Source organism: Macaca thibetana, chromosome 11 (assembly GCF_024542745.1).
Source record: "Macaca thibetana thibetana isolate TM-01 chromosome 11, ASM2454274v1, whole genome shotgun sequence".
Lineage (NCBI taxonomy): Eukaryota > Metazoa > Chordata > Mammalia > Primates > Cercopithecidae > Macaca > Macaca thibetana.
In genome coordinates this window covers 101,291,762-101,309,291 of record NC_065588.1, presented here as the reverse complement: position 1 = coordinate 101,309,291, position 17,530 = coordinate 101,291,762, and the positions used below count along the sequence as shown (strand labels likewise).

The window sequence follows — 17,530 nt, the reverse complement described above, 5'->3', positions numbered from 1 at the left end:
CCACCGCACCCGGCCCCCAATAGCTACTTTTTTAACCCTTACCCTCATCCAATGTCTTCTATCCATGCTTATGTCTTCGTCATTTAATTGTTTCACAGGTTTATTTCAAAAACAAGCTGAAATTGGCACTAATTGGCCAGAGCCTCTTTGGACAAGAAGTCTATAGCCACCTCCGCAAAGAGGGCCACCGAGTAGTAGGGGTGTTCACAGTTCCAGACAAGGATGGAAAAGCTGACCCTCTGGGTGAGTGCATCTTGGGACGACTGGGTCAAGAATTCTCAGGTGCAGGTTGGCCATCAGCTGGTGTGGCAACTCTGTGTTCATCACAATACACGCTCCTTCTGTTTGTTGTTTCACCCTCACCAATGCTGGACTTCCATCTCATGGTCCAAGGTAGCTGCCTCAGCCCCTACTATCACATCTGCATTCCAGCAAGCAGGAAGGAAAAAGAGTGGGAATCAGGGGAAAGCGTTTTATTAAGGGCGTAATCCAGAGTTGTACATATTACTCCCACTTGTATCCCATTGGCCAGAACTTAGTCACAGGCCGAATCTATTTGCAAGAGTGGCTGAGAAATATAGATTTGATTTGGGGTGGCTATGCGTTCAGCTAAACTAGGGGAATCCACTGCTAAAGGATGAAGGGGGACAACTAACAGTCTCAGCCATATATGTGGACTTCAGAAGCATTGCAAGCATATGACTTTTAGACCTCTTTTCAGAATGAATCCTGGGAAATGAACTCTTCCTTGGTGCCTGGTCCCAGGGTCAGGACCCCCTTTCCATTGGTCATGGCCATTTGAGCTCATGGCATAACTCAGAAAAACTACCAACCTCACTTATAGAGTAACTATATGAGGAAGTGGTACAGCATGTGGGTAGCAGCATATGTTCTGGAATCAAGGAATGAATTCTGATTCTGCCACTTACTAGCTGTATGACCTTGGGCAAGTTACTTAATCTTAGCCTCCGTTCAGCGGTAGCTACCTCATGTGGCTGCTATGAAGATTAAGTTAGATTAATGTACACAAAGTGCTCACAGTATGCCTGGTTCATAATAAGGAAGCACTAATGACAGTAACTGAGTATTCTTGTTAGAATAGTCAGCGAGGACAGCCAAGAATAGCTCTGGGGCAGCCAAAAACTGAAACGAAGCCTAACACCTGGATGTCTCAGCCAGTCTCAGTGGAGTGCATTTTTTTTTTTTTTTTTGAGATAGAGTCTCACTCTGTTGCCCAGGCTGGAGTGCGGTGGCACGAACTCAGCTTACTGAAACCTCCACCTCCCGGGTTGAAGCGATTCTCCTGACTCAGCCTCCCGAGTAGCTGGGATTACAGGCACCCACCACCACACCTGGCTAATTTTTGTATTTTTAGTAGAGACGTGGTTTCGCCATGTTGGCCAGGCTGGTCTTGAACTCCTGACCTCAGGTGATCCACCTGCCTTGGCCTCCCAAAGTGCTGGGGATTACAAGTGTGAGGCACCACGCCTGGCCTGGAGTACATTTTTTACAATGAAGACTTCTAAGTTTCCTCCACCCCAGTTTTCTTTGCCATATGATCTTTCACAATTTCTCCCATGGTCACATATTTTTACCACCATTTATCCATTTTCCTGTCATCTGACATGTGAGTTCAGTTTTATGAACATTCACATTTTGTGAACATTATTGTGCTGGTCTCTCAGATTCTTCCAAACAGATTGACCAGGGGCTAATCGTGATGGCTAGGGTCCTTCAGGACTTCCTTAGGCTTCAGAATTTAGGTTTCATGGTGGAGGCATCATCTCATCCTGAGTCAATGAATTTTGTTGTTCAGATGTAGAAGAAAGGAAGGGACACAAAAATGCAGATAGAAAGCTTTAGTTAAGACTTCTGGAAATTGCCTAAAATTAACATATATGCTATTATATATTAAATATATATAGTATATAAAAATATATACTATTATTATAAAAGTAATATATTATAAAACAGGTATGCTATATATTAATATATACCATAATTTCTATAATATATTAATATATACAATTATATATTAATAATAGTGTGTGTATATATATTTTTTATACACTTAAACAAATTTTTTTAGAGACAGGGTCTTTCTTCGTTGCCCAGGCTGGAGTATAGTGGCGCGATAATGGCTTACTGCAATCTGGAACTCCTGGGCTCAAGTGATCCTCCTAAGTAGCTCAGACTATCGGTACGTGCCACCACATCCAGCTAATTTGAAAATAATTTTTTTTGTTTGGTGGAGATGGAGGTCTCATTATGTTGTGCAGGCTGGTCTCGAACTCCTGGGTTTAAGCAATCCTCCTGCCTTGGCCTCTCAAAGTGCTGGGATTACAAGTGTGAGCCACTGTGCCTAACCTATTTTTTTAAATATATACTACTTACATATAAAACTGTATACTTGGCCGGGCGCGGTGGCTCAAGCCTGTAATCCCAGCACTTTGGGAGGCCGAGACGGGCGGATCACGAGGTCAGGAGATCGAGACCATCCTGGCTAACGTGGTGAAACCCCGTCTCTACAAAAAAAAAAAAAAAAAAAAATACAAAAAACTAGCCGGGCGAGGTGGCAGGCGCCTGTAGTCCCAGCTACTCGGGAGGCTGAGGCAGGAGAATGGCGTAAACCCGGGAGGCGGAGCTTTCAGTGAGTTGAGATCCGGCCACTGCACCCCAGGCTGGGCGACAGAGCCAGACTCCATCTCAAAACAACAACAACAAAAAAAGACCTGTATACTTAAAAAAAAAAAAAAAAATATATATATATATATATATATAAATACTTAAGATATAAGACACATAGTAAAAACGACATTTCATTATGAAAAAAATAGGCTTGTGCTGTTTGCACTTTGGTGGGCCATTTCCTATGGCATTAGGATGGAGCCATTTGTTTGGGAGGGGACAGTGCTCTTCTCAGGAAGGAGATCCTGGTCTGTTGAGTGTGGCAAAGCCCTTAGCAGGAGCTGAGCATGTATTCTCCATTCTTGGCCTCTCAGCTTTGTTAACTTATTTGTTTGGTGAATTTGGGAGAAGGAAGTAGAAAAGTTCAGCTCAGCACTTGGCAGGGAGAACGTGTTCTGGTCTACAGTTTGTTCTGTGTAGGAAGGGAAGAGATTCATGGCTTTCTAACTGTGCCAGAGGTGAGTGTGTCAAATTAGTGGGTGAAGCATTGGCGCATGCCTCCAAATCTGATGCTATGTTCTTAAAAGTTTGTATCAGTAATAAAGGTACCATTTTTGATCTAAAAAAGAAAAAGCTTTCATTAAAATCTTAAAATATCATCTAGCCAAAATCTTTTCAGTTCTAATTTATTATGCCTTAAGTATATAGATATGTATCACCTTAGTGTGATCCAATTACAATAGCTGAAATTCTAGTCACAATCTAAATTGTTCTTCACCATGTTTTATTTATAAATATTTCATGAAACTGCAAAATCACAATATGTGAATTCATAGTGATATAAAATTACTGCTAACTTCTAAAAAAAAAATCTTTTTTATGCTCAGCTTTGGCTGCAGAGAAAGATGGGACTCCTGTGTTCAAGCTTCCTAAATGGAGAGTCAAGGGCAAGACCATCAAAGAGGTGGCAGAGGCCTACAGATCTGTGGGTGCAGACCTAAATGTGCTCCCTTTCTGCACTCAGTTCATCCCCATGGATATAATTGATAGTCCAAAGCATGGCTCTATCATTTATCACCCATCCATCCTGCCCAGGCACAGAGGAGCCTCTGCTATCAATTGGTGAGATTTTTTCTTCTTACTTTTTTGTTTTTGAGATGGGGTCTTGCTATGTTGCCCAGTCTGGGTTCAAACTCTTGGCCTCAAATGATCCTCCTGCCTTGGCCTCCCAAGTAGCTGACATTTCAGGAGTGTGCCACAATACCCAGTGAGGCTTTTTTAATTACAGAGAGGGTGAGTGTATTTCAATTGCCTACATTCTTTCTGTTTTTTACCGAGGTGATCAAGACAAGAAACTAGGCATGCCTGAACAATTGTGAGGTCCTGATTGGTTACTACTATTGCATGAACTCCCCTGAGATCTAGACATACAGTGCGAACCACGACAGCATTTACCAAGAATAGCCTATGGAGTACTAGCTCCATTGACTGTTACTAGGTATTGAGCAAACAAAGGTTTTATAGTCAGTAAGTTTGGTTGATGCCAGATTTTTAATTGCAGGATTCATTTGAGCTATTAATACGGGCTTTAATGTCAGTATCATAATCCCCTAGAGGGAGTCTGAATACACAATGTTCCCAAACTTATTTGACCACAGAACTTTTTTTTGCATAGAGCTTCTCAAGTACATTTCAGGAAATGCTGAATTACTTGAAATAATCATCAAGTAATTACTTGAAATGATGAAATGATCACCTTCATTGTCCATCTTCCCCATTCAACTCTAAGCTTCCTGAGGAAAGGGACTTTGCACAACATTTGTATTGCTATTTTCCAGTGTCAGGAACAGTGGCTGGTACACTGTAGGTACCTAATACCATAGGGACACAATGCTGTGGGTTGAGCTGGGCCTTCCTACCCTTTCTGCTTTCTGTCCTTTACCTGCACATCTTCCTAATATTCCTCGGTGTCAAGTTGTTGGAATAAGCTGGAAGCCTACACTTGGTTTAAATGTGATGAAAAACATTAATTGTATTTAAACTTTGATTACATGGGTTGACTTCTTTTTGGCTCTTATAAATAACACACTATTATTTAGTAGATATCTTCGCACTTAAACTTGTATTTTTTCTCAGTTTACACTGTTTCCACATGCAGAATCATTGGATCAAAGCATATCAGTATTTTCAAGGATCTTGATAACAATGCCAGTTAATTTCTTAGTATTTCTGAAGAGTTAGTGATTGATGGATTGATTTAGGTCTTGATTTGTACTCAAAAGTAAAAAATATTTAAATTATTACATGGCTGACCTATTATCATACTGTCTCTGTATTAGCTTGAATTCATAATCACTTCTGTCCTTCACGTTCGCTTCACATTCTGTCCTTCACAGAGTATCCTATCTGTTCTTATTCTGCCTAATACAGGGTCAAGCACGATGTAGGAATTGGACCTAGTGGGCAAATTACTTGATCTTGAAGTAGAAAGCTGACCCCTGAGAGTCAATGAGTGGTAGTAACGATAGACTCTAATGCCTTTTTGAATTCACTGCAAGTCCTTACTATACATTAACAAGAAAGAGTGAAGATATGAGGATGTATGATATAAAATAGCAGTACCATTAGACACTGCTTTTTATGAGCCCTGACGTCTCCCAGTTCTACTGTTAATTTCTCATGCTAGCTTCATTCATTGTCTACCTTTCCATTATAACTCTTATACTTTAATATCACTAATTCATCACTTTATGATACAGTTAACCAACATTTTAAATTGAAATTCTTCTTTTCACAGGACTCTAATTATGGGAGATAAGAAAGCTGGGTTTTCTGTTTTCTGGGCTGATGATGGCTTGGATACAGGACCCATCCTCCTTCAGAGATCATGTGATGTTGAACCCAATGATACAGTGGATGCACTTTATAATCGGTTTCTTTTTCCTGAAGGAATCAAGGCCATGGTTAGTATATTTTGCCACCCAGAATTTAGTAAACCTTTAAAGTTTTGAAAATATTTTTTCTTTTAGCAAGAAATTATCCATATGAATTTTCACCAAAAACTTAAAGTTTAAAAACAAAATTAGATTTTTTTTAACTAATGGGATGGTATATTTAGGATGGAAATCTGAACTTTTCAATTTCTTAGTCTGTGAAACTGACTTGTTTTTCTGAGAGCATTGATCCAATGGATGCAGTAGCATTTAAACTGCTCCATTCTTTTGCCAAATACTTGAATCTTCAACCCTGCCTATAATGATTAATTGTAAAGAAGTATATTGAATCTTAAGAAATATTGCTACGCAATTTGTTATGGAAATTTAAAAGTACTTTAAATTAGCCTCTGTAACAGGGTGAAATTTGGTGTTGCTGTATTTATTCAGAGGTGCTCTGGGGTTAAAAAAAAAAAATCCCAAAACATGTATACCATCAAATAAAAATATTGAAATACTTGTAAAAATATTGAAAGCTTTAGCCAATAATTTTGATGTCATTTAAATTTTTTTCAGAGCTAGTATGAGAGAAGTAGCAAGATTATATACAGTAGTAGCCATTGATTTAGGAGACAGGAAAGCAGTGCTTTGCTTGTATCATTTAATGATTAAGAGAGTAGGGCTTTGATGTCAGAAAGACCTAAGCTCAAGTTTCCATTCTACCTCTTCTTTGTTGTATGACCACAGGCAAGTCACTTAGCCTCTGTAGCTTTGGTTTCTTCATCTATGCGGTGTGGATAATACCATCTGACTTGTAGGGCGGTTGTGAAAATTAAGTGACACTATTTGTGTAAAGCATCTGGCCCACAGTAGCTGCTCAAATGATCATTACAATCAATGTAGCATTCTGTGTGTTCAGTGATATTTGCTGAAGCCCAGATTCTAGACCAAGTTATAGCCTAGATGGAGGTGGGTGGAATGAGCTGTAAACTTGGCTCTGTTCCCCTGTGGCTATCAGACAGTTTCCCCAGGTGTAAAACAGTAATAACAATATCCACCCTGCAGGATTCTTGTTATGTTTTCAAGGGATATTTTACATAAAGTAGCTACCACAATGCTTGTCAGGATGGACCTGAAGAAATGGTAGTTATCATCATACTCTTGACTCTCTGAACAGATTTATAGGTAGTAATTCTGTTACGCGGAAACTTTAGTCAAATAGACTATGCCATTGTTGATCATTGGGCTGTAACACAGGTGACGTCTTTGGCCTTAGGTAGAAGCTGTTCAACTCATAGCCGATGGAAAAGCTCCTCGTATTCCCCAGCCAGAAGAAGGGGCAACATATGAAGGTATCCAGAAAAAGGAAAATGCTGAGGTATTTATATCAACTCAATAACACATCTCAGAGTTCATGGCCCTCCACCTTTCAGTAGTTCCCCACGTACTATGATCTTGCCAAAAGATAAGCCAGCCTGCCCTAGCCCTACCTGTTAGACAGGTGGCCAGACATATGCAGGAGAGGGGAGTCCCCTAAAGAAAATAAAGTCTGGGAAGACTCATGTCTGAGAGAGCACCCAAAATTTGCATATTAATAGTATCTCTAATGCTGGAGTGGGTGGGCACTTAGCCAAATGTGCACAGAAAGGAGAGGAGATACTATGCAAACGAACAAACAAGCAAGCAAATTAAAACCGCCCAGAAACGCCTCTTAAGTCTGCTCAATAATCCTTCACTCTGCAGTTAAAATGTCAAAATAGCGCCAGCTACATGCTAATGAAAAGGGCAAAGGGGATATTCCTTAAAAAAAAATGTCATGCTAGGTGCGCTGGGCACAGTGGCTCATGCCTGTATTCCCAGCACTTTGGGAGGCTGAGGCAGGAGGATCACTCGAGGCCAGGTATTTGAGACCAGCCTGGCCAACACAGTGAGACCCCTGTCTCAAAAAATAAAAAATGAAAACCTGGAGCCATAAGTACAGCTTAGGGCAGAGAAAGAAATTCCAAAAAAAAAAAAAAATACAGATGCAGTAGGTATAGATTTGGCCACTATACAACCTTCCTGTGGTGACAATAGTAAACAATACAGGCATTAGGTCATATTCATACCCAAAACCAACCCACACATACACACCAACTAATAATATGGGGGGTCCTGTAAACCTGAGACAAAATCTAGGTGCAGACAAAGCAGAGAGCTAAGATAGACACAAACAAATTAGACAAAAAATAAATAAATAAATAAAAGAGGCAGAGACTTACCAGAGGTGGGAACTTCAAAAAAAAGTTCAACCTAATAAAAACCCAACATAAAACTCTCCAGCAGCTACTGGCCTCCTCCCCTCAACAGCCCGCTCTACGTCATCTTTACAAAGCATACTGTCCCTTTAAATAACCCTCTGCTTTTTATTTTCCTTCAATAAAGTCTCTTTTTTACTAAATCAGCCACCTGACAAAATACTCCAAATAAAACTAAGAAGCAAAAATTCCTTTACTTCCCAATAACATACTCGTTTCTGCCTCTGATGACGAGAAGCGTTTTTATTCCTTTGAGGTTCACAGCCATAGGAGGCTCAGCCTGTGTTTTGTGCCTTCCTAGATTTCTTGGGACCAGTCTGCCGAAGTTTTACATAACTGGATTCGAGGTCATGATAAAGTCCCTGGAGCCTGGACAGAGATAAATGGACAGGTACGTTCTACGGACCACTCCCCCTGCTCCCCTCCCCGATTATTACCTTTGTAAGAGACAGTACAGATAAATCTGGGCTTCCCATGGTTCTTCCTTGGTCATGAGGCGGGTCTGTGATTCACTCTCCCCTTTACTCAGCATGTATTGAGCATTTATTGTGCAGCAGACGCTAAATCCAGTCCCTGATCTCCAGGAGCCTGCAGTTTTATGGGGAGTGCAGAGAAGTGAATAAACACTCTCAGTGCAGTACGATAAAGGCTATCATGGAGGCTGAGACTCAGGTATATTAGGAAAGGCTTCCTAGAAAAGCTCACTGCTTTGCTCGAACCTTGAGAAGAGTTAACCAGGTTGAGAGCAAGACAAGTAGGCGAAGCCCCAGAGATAAGAGACTCCAGCACCTGGTCAAGGACTTGCAAAAGGAGTTCAGTGAAGCCGGGGTCTGGACTGTGAGGACAGGCATGGGGAGAGCTGAGGCAGGAGAGGCGGGCAGGGGCCTGAAGGGTCTTCTATCCATGGGTAATTGGCTCAGCCCAGGCTCTCAGGTTTCACCTCTTTCAGGAGGTTTCCTGATCTCACATGCCCAGCCTGGCAGGGTTTGATGGCTCACCTCTGGGTTCCAGCAACACTCTGCCTACCTCTGGTATGGCACATCATATATTGTGAGAGTCTCTTTATTCCCCCCAATACTAGCCTGTGAACTCCTTAGGGACAAGCACTTCATGTAATTGTCTTGATAATCTGAGCAGTTAAGCAGGAGTCTGGGTACATCCTAAGTGCCAATAAAAATCCATGGGCTCGATGGGTGACCAAGGGAGGGAGTTTAGTGTAATGGTTAAAAGTGCAGGATCTGAAGCCAGAATGCTTCTGTGAAAATTTACTGTGTAACCTTGGGCAGGTTTCTTAACCATTGGGTGCCTTGGTTTCCTCATTGTAAAATGGAACTAATAATACTGCCTCCCTTAGGTTACGGGCAATTGTGAAGATTAAATGAGTTGGCCAGCCACGGTGGCTCACACCTGTAATCCCAGCACTTTGGGAGGTCAGGGTGGAGGATTACCCGAGGTCAGGAGTTCGAGATCAGCCTGGCCAACATGACAAAACCCTGTCTCTACTAAAAAAAAAAAAAAAAAAAAAAAAAAAAAAAGCTGGGTGTGGTGGCCTGTGCCTGTAATCCCAGCTACTTGAGAGGCTAAGGCAGGAGAATCACTTGATCCCGGGAGGCAGAGGTTGCAGTGAGATCGCACCACTGCACTCCAGCCTGGGTGACAGAGTGACACTCTGTCTCAAAAGAAAAAAAAAAGAATTAATACATATTAACTCATTTAAGTACTTAGCCCTGGGCCTAGAGTATGTGTTCAACAAACCATTACAGCATAATCATAATAGGCTCCATATATATATAGCTGATCATCCTAGAATTGCAATAAAAACTCAGTCAGCGTCAGTGTCTCTTGGTTACTGTCTGGATCCAGTCCTTTTTCCATGAACGGACTCACAAAGCACCCTGTGCTTCTCATCACTTATCACCCTGCACTGTAATAGTCTGGTTACCACTGTGCATTGCCCATCACTGATGCCCACTCCCAGCACCTCCCACCCCACCCAAACCCTACCTTCAGGCTGTAAACGCTGAGAGCTTTTGATCTCATTCACCTTTGTATCAATGCGAATATGTGATAAATGCATATTCATGTACCTGGATGTGGGGCATTTTGGACTCTCCAGTGACATATTCACAGACTCTTTCTTGCCTTGTGTCATTTCCATGGATGTTTGGGACAGTTTCTCCCATTGTGGTGTCTCAATTTTATTACAGATGATAATATGAACTTCAGCATTTTTACAGAGAATGATGCTTATACATACCGCTATGAACAGCTTTTCTCCTGATTTTACAATCTGTGTTTGATCTCTTTACTAGATGGTCACTTTCTATGGCTCGACATTACTCAATAGCTCTGTGCCTCCTGGAGAACCACTGGAAATTAAAGGTGCCAAGAAGCCTGGTCTCGTTACCAAAAATGGACTTGTTCTTTTTGGTAACGATGGAAAAGCAGTGAGTGTTCAATATGGCTGCCTATGAAATAACCTTTTGATTTTATTCTATAACCCAAGCTATTAAGGGAATAGCTATCACAAGTTAATCTGGATTTGCACTGGGATATGGGCAGGCTAGGACATCTGTGCCTCCATTGCTGGCTGGGGAGGAGCTGGCTCTGAGTGCCCTGATGGAGATGAGGTGTCTCAAGAGAGGCCCCCCAGATCTGCATAGGCTGCCTTGTGTAAAGTGGAGAGAGGAATTCAGTGGGGAGGTAAGGATGTGAATCATTGCTTTCCACTTTCTGGTCTTGGGCAGGATGATTCTTCCCTTTGAGTCTGTTTTGCCATCTATATGACAGAGAGGAGAATCTCGTCTGTCTGCCTTCCCAGTGCCAGATTCTGGGAGGATCAAGAGAAATGGATGTGGCCCTCCTCAGATGCCCCTTGCCACTGATCCACCAGGCAGGTGCCACCTACACTGCCTATGCTCAGGAGGGTTGGCCTTGGGCCTCAGAGTGCCCTTGCGAAGCTTCCCAATGAAGCGTTCAAAGGGAATTTGTACCTTACAGATATTTTCCAGTTGCTGCAGGATAAATCAGTTAAGACTGTAGGCTTAAGAGTCCCGCTAGTTCCGGATTCTACTCCCAGCTCTGTTACTTACTATCTGTGTGGCACTGAGCAAATTACTGAACCTCATTGAGCCTCCCTTTCTGCATCAGTAAAATGGGAATAATAATGGCATCCACCTCCACTGGCATTTATGAAATTAGGTAAGATCCTTCAGCACATGCATGCATTCTTTTTTTAGTATATGTGCTGCCAAAGCAAGCACTTATCCATGCATTCTTGAGTGTGGTGCAGAGCGAGTGCTCAGAGGCAGCACAGCACTAGTGGTGTCTGTTATTTTCACAATAGATTCTAGTTCAAATACCTACATCCCAGTGTCAAATTTACCAGGACTTATTTGCCATTTTGAGATGTATCTATCCCTAGACCTCACTTTTTCCTTTCTGCTGCCATTATTCAACTGCCATTTCAGCCCTTTTACACATAATGATGAATGCTTTTAATCCATATTTTTGTATTTTTCCAAATAAACTTGCCCTTATATGCATATAATCTATAGGACTCCTGCCAGCCTCACTTTTGTATTGTCTCAATCCTCGATTTTTATGCTTGTTTTGTTGCTATTTTGTAGCTGATGGTGAGAAATCTGCAGTTTGAAGATGGAAAAATGATCCCTGCCTCTCAGTACTTTTCAGCGGGTGAGACATCAGTGGTAGAACTGACAGCCGAAGAGGTGAAAGTGGCAGAGACCATCAAGGTGAACACATGATGACTTTAATTTTACTGTTACCTTGGAAAACTGAAGCATGTTTGTAACTGGTACCATCAGTCCTCAAAGTAGTGGGATCAGAACTTTATTTCCTCTTTTTTATGTATTAGCTGCAAGAGGAAATCAACCTCCAAATTCATATGCTCAAACACAGTATATACAAACTGATTTTTCACATAAGACATCCAAGGCAGTTCCAGGTTGGCACGGGGGTTAGGGGTGAAGTCGTTCAGGAACTCAGTTTCTGTTATTTTCAAGGTCTCCCTGGGGGGTGTCACCATTCCAGACAGCCAGAAGGGCAAAGGAGCATGTAGAATGGTGTGGAGGACGTTTACATGGGCTAGGACTGGGGTGGTGCAGGTCACTTCCACTCCTGTTCATTGGCTGCATCTAACCTGGAGAGGTGCTGAGAAATGTGGTCCAGCTGTGTGTACAAGATGAACAGGGAATTGGTTTGGTGAAGAGCTAGCCCAGTCTCTGCCACATTGTTCTACATGGCACTTCCCTCGTAAGAGTTTCCTTTTTGTGTAGGTCATCTGGGCTGGAATTTTAAGCAATGTCCCCATTATTGAAGACTCAACAGACTTCTTTAAATCTGGAGCAAGCTCAATGGATGTTGCCAGGTAAAACCATGACCTTATTGACTCACTAGGGATTCCCTCACTAGAGATTTTGACTTTGGCTTTGACAGTGAAATCCACACACATCCTTTGTTCTGGATGTGATTACCCTATCATACCTATCTATGACACATTTTTTTTTTTTTTTTTTCTGAGATGGAGTTTGGCTCTTGTTGCCCAGGCTGGAGTGCAATGGTGCAATCTCAGCTCACCCCAACCTCCGCCTCTCGGGTTCAAGCGATTCTCCTGCCTCAGCCTCCCGAGTAGCTGGGATTAAAGGCATGTACCACCACGCCCGGCTAATTTTGTATTTTTAGTAGAGATGGGGTTTCTCCATGTTGATTAGACTGGTCTCGAACTCCTGGCCTCAGGTGATACGCTTGCCTCAAGCCTCCCAAAGTGCTGGGATTATAGGTGTGAGCCACCGTGCCCGGCCAACACATCTTTATTCTTTATCTTTTTTGCTGTTGTTTCCATGGTCAAGCAGATATATCTATCTATTTATTTATCTTTGTTGCTAACCAGAAGTTGTTTTCATATCTTCCGTATACCTAAAAAAGCAACCCTTAGAATTCTTTGCATCTTTTAAAAATTTGTTCTTCCAGGTTCTTAGCTAATTTTCCTCCAATATGACATCAGAATTGAGAAGCTCTGGGTGAGAATGCTAACAGGGAATTTCCTATGCAGCCTGATCCAGAATATTATCTGAATAATATGTGATACCTGATATTAATAATATTACCAGAAAAATATCTGATACCTGATATTATGCTTTCCCCCAAATCTTTTTTCTCCTACCCCCACCCCCCCGCAAATTACCCAGTAAGATAGATCTAGAATGAGGGTAATCAGGCTACTTGCAAGGACAATTGTAATCACCCAACAGTCAGAATTTCTCCACAGAGGTTTAGAGCAAGTTGAAAGGGCTGGAGTCCCAGAAAGCCTCTATCACAAGGAAACAGGACCAGGATCCTACTGGCGCAGCATCTTGCAGAGGTGTTTTTCTTGGAGTAACGTGGATAACAAGACAGCTGGGAGCTCACCAGGGACTGTTCAGTCCCTTAATGGTGGGTACAGAGAATAGAAGCTAAGAGGATTTGATTCCAGGCCACATTGTGGCCATTCACTAATTAAACAAGGCAAAAATATTCCTCCTCTTGACAAAATCCTTCATATTGACAAAGCAATGTTCCTGATGAATATTCTATCTATTCACTCATTTACTTAACAACACTGATTGAACACTTACTATGTGTCAGGAACAGTTTTAGCACTGGAGATACAGTGTAAACTAGACAAGGTCCCTTTATTCTTGGAGGTTTTATTCCAGAAATCAAAAACAATCATTTCAAGAGCACGTAGTGTTTTCAAAAGTCAAGAGTTTCGGCTCCTCAAATTATAGATTTCTCAGCTGTGATTCATGAGTTCCCAGAAACTTCTAATTAGCTTAACTAAAGATTTCAATACTATATTATGATGATTATTATTACAGATAGGGCCTCACTCTGCCACCTAGGCTGGAGTGCAGTGGTGTGATCACAGCTCACTTGCACTAGCAGCCTTGCACTCCTGGGGTGGCCATCCTTTCATCTCAGCCTCCCTAGTAGTTGGGATTACAGGCATGAGCCATCACACCTGGCCTCAGTACTGTATTATTATTACTATTATTTTGAGACAGAGTCTTGCTCTGTCGCCAGGCTGGAGTGCAGTGGTACAATCTTGGCTTACTGCAACCTCCGTCTCCCAGGTTCAAGCAATTCTCCTGCTTCAGTCTCCAAAGTAGCTGGGATTACAAGTAAACGCCACCGCGCCCAGCTAATTTTTGTATTTTTAGTAGAGATGGGGTTTCACCACATTGGCCAGGATGATCTCTATCTCCTGACCTCGTGATCCGCCTGCCTAGGCCTCCCAAAGTGCTGGGATTACAGGCGTGAGCCACCGCACCTGGCCAGTACTGTATTATTAATACTTTTTTTTTTTTTTTGCTAGCAAGATACTCCTGCAGGAATTACTCATTTTCTGTTTGAGTGTCTGACTTATCATAATCATCTGATATTATTATCTTGATTATGAAGGTATCATCTCTTTTAGAGAATAAATGATTGAACCACAACCATGGTGGACTTTCTACACAGTACCTCATACACCACTGCTATTCAAGAAATGTCAGATAACCGCTGTAATTTGACAAACTAACAGTGGAAATCAAAGGATTGGAAAGGACTTCAAAAATTGTATTGACCTACTGCATATGGTTCTAGCTAGTACTTGTGTTAACTACATAATACAAACAAATGTCCATCTTATACTTGTAAATTAGAGAAAATATTCTACAATATGACATTCATCTCTCACAATCTTTACAGTTCAGAAAGTGTCTTTCTTTCTTATTCTTTGAGTATATATGAAAGCAAAGGAGTTGACTTTATATGCTCCCTGCTATCTTGCTTATAAGTAATTAAAATATTTTTGCCTTGATTTCTTTTATTTTTAGTCACGGATAAAGTTTAAAAAAAAACTGCCACTGTCCTTCAAGATATATTTTTAATTTCTTGCCCCTAGTCTTATCAATTTCTCTGATGAGTATCACAGATCTCATAGGATATAAATAGGCATGCGATGTAAGTCTTACCTCAAAACAACTTGACAAATGCGAATAACAGTCTTCCTAACCCCTTTTAAAAATCTAAGTAACGCGAAGCTGGTTCTTACTTTAAGGCTGGTTGAAGAGATCAGACAGAAATGTGGTGGGCTTCAGCTGCAGAATGAAGATGTCTATATGGCCACCAAGTTTGAAGACTTTATCCAAAAGGTCGTGAGGAAACTGAGAGGAGAAGATCAAGAGGCGGAGCTGGTTGTAGATTATGTAAGCTTTTCCTCGATGTTACAACCCTAAATCAGTGAGATCCATACACTATAAAAGACTGCTGTGCCTGTTGCCCATTTGTTTTTATATTTATGACCTTTAAAAAACAACAGCTTTACTGAGATTTAATTCAGATGCCATAAAATTCCCTTTTAAAATGTGCATTTTGGGTGTTTTTTAATATATTCACAGGGTTGTGCAACTATTATGTCATCCAATTTTGGAACATTTTCATCATCCCAAAAAGAAGCCCTGCACCCATTGGCAGTCATTCTTTACTCTTCCAGGACTACCTCGTACAAAAAAAGTTCCAAAATTGGATAGCATGATAGTTCCTAGAAAATGCGAATCTCTTTTCTGTCTCTCTGGATTTGCCTCTTTTAGAGATTTCGTATAAATAGAATCATATAACATGTGGCTTTTTGTTTTTGGCTTCTTTCTCTTAGCATAATGTGTTCAAGGTTCATCCATGTTGTATCATCATTTCATTCCTTTTTCTGGCCAAGTAATATTCTATTGTATAAATATACCACAGTTTGTTTACCCATTCATCAGTTGATGTACATTTGGGTTGTTTCTACTTTTTGGCTATTATGAATAATGCTATGAAAAACTCATATAAGTTTTTGCATGAACATATGTTTTCAAGTCTCTTGGGTATGTACCTAAGCATGGAATTGATGAGTCATATGGTAACTCTATGTTTAACTTTTTTGAGTAACTGCCAAACTGTTTTCCGAAGTGGCTACACCATTATATAATGCCACCAATGTATGAGGGTTTCAGCTTCTCCATATCCTCGCCAATATTTGCTCTCGTCTGTCTTTTCTCTTTTAGCTGTCCTAGTGGGTGTAAAGCGGGGTCTCACTGTGGTTTTGATTTGTATTCCCTAGTGACTACTGATGTTGAGCATCTTGTCATATACTTGTTGGCCATTTGAATTTCTTCTTTGGAGAAATGTCTTTTCTTTCAGATCCTTTGCTCATTTTAAAACTGGCTTGTCTTTTTATTGCTGAGTCTTTAGAGTCCTTGGTCTATTTTAGATACAAGATCCTTATCAGATATAAGATTTGCAAATGTTTTCTCTCATTCTGTAGATTTGCTGAAAACTTTGAGTGTCCTTTGACACACAACAGGTTTTAATTTTGATGAAGTCTAGTTTATCTACATTCTTTTACCACTTACACTTTCTATATGTCTTGTCTGACACCTTTTTATTCCTCTACTTCTCCTTCACTGCTTTCTTTTGTGTTACATATGTCTAGCATGCCTTTTTAATACATTATTTTTGTTGTTGTTGTTGTTGTTGAGATGGAGTCTTGCTCTGTCGCCCAGGTTAGAGTGCAGTGGTGTGATCTCGGCTCACTGCTAGCTCCACCTCCTGGGTTCACGCCATTCTCCTGCCTCAGCCTCCCGAGTAGCTGGGACTACAGGCACCCGCCACCACGCCTGGCTAATTTTTTGTGTTTTTAGTAGAGACGGGGTTTCACCATGTTAGCCAGGATGGTCTCGATCTCTTGACCTTGAGATCCGCCCGCCTCGGCCTCCCAAAGTGCTGGGATTACAGGCGTGAGCCACCGTGCCCTGCCTTAATCCCTTATTTTTAATTTTACTATATTTTAAGCTATTTTCTTAGTGGTTGCCTTGAGGATTATAATTAACATTTTTGCTTAAAATGGTCTAGTTCAGATGAGTAACAACTTAATATCAATAGCATAGGAAAGCTTTGCTGTAACATTGTTGTGTACTTCCCTAATTTGTGTCATTATTGTCATACGAATTACATCTTTATATATCATGAGCCCACCAACACAATTTTATAATTACTGCTTTATGAGGTTGTATTTTTAATGATAGAGTTAAAAATATATTTATACCAATGTTGATATTTACCTATGTAGTTACCTTTACCAGTACTCTTTATTTCTTCATGTGTATTCAAGTTAATTGTCCAGTGTCCTTTCATTTCAACTTGAAGGAGTCTTCTCAGTACTTTTTGTAGGCCAGGTATGCTAGCAATCAATTTTCTGTTTTTGTTCATTTGGGAATGTTTTAATTTCTCCTTCATTTCTGAACAATATTTTTATTGGGTATAGAATTTTTGGATGGTATTTTTCTTTTATCATTTAAATATTTCATCATATTGCCTTCTGGCCTTCATGGTTTCTGATAAGTCAACTGTTAATTTTATTAAGGATTCTTTTGTATGATGAGTTCCTTACGTCTTGTTGTTTTTGAGATTTTATCTTTGTCTTTTGATTACTTGTTATGGTATGTCTAGGTGTGGGGCCTTTGAATTTTTCCATCAGAATTTGTTGAGCTTCTTGGATTGTACATTCTTGAAATGTGCAACTTAATGTTTTTCATCAAACTTAGGAAGTTTTCAGCCATTCTTTCTTCAGATATTTTTCCTTTTCCT

At 40.7% G+C, this 17,530-nt stretch overlaps 1 protein-coding gene across 2 annotated transcripts in view; it reads left to right on the top strand.

Annotated features, from left to right (window-relative positions):
• ALDH1L2 (aldehyde dehydrogenase 1 family member L2) overlaps nucleotides 1–17,530 on the top strand; it is a 66,408-nt gene that overhangs the window by 11,139 nt on the left and 37,739 nt on the right. For both annotated transcript variants that reach the window (XM_050748457.1, XM_050748456.1), the window contains exons 2-10: nucleotides 99–243; nucleotides 3,516–3,750; nucleotides 5,426–5,591; nucleotides 6,838–6,939; nucleotides 8,160–8,249; nucleotides 10,171–10,305; nucleotides 11,488–11,613; nucleotides 12,157–12,248; nucleotides 14,964–15,111. In XM_050748457.1, coding sequence (XP_050604414.1) covers nucleotides 99–243; nucleotides 3,516–3,750; nucleotides 5,426–5,591; nucleotides 6,838–6,939; nucleotides 8,160–8,249; nucleotides 10,171–10,305; nucleotides 11,488–11,613; nucleotides 12,157–12,248; nucleotides 14,964–15,111 — 1,239 coding nt within the window. The remainder of the gene's footprint in view (nucleotides 1–98; nucleotides 244–3,515; nucleotides 3,751–5,425; nucleotides 5,592–6,837; nucleotides 6,940–8,159; nucleotides 8,250–10,170; nucleotides 10,306–11,487; nucleotides 11,614–12,156; nucleotides 12,249–14,963; nucleotides 15,112–17,530) is intronic.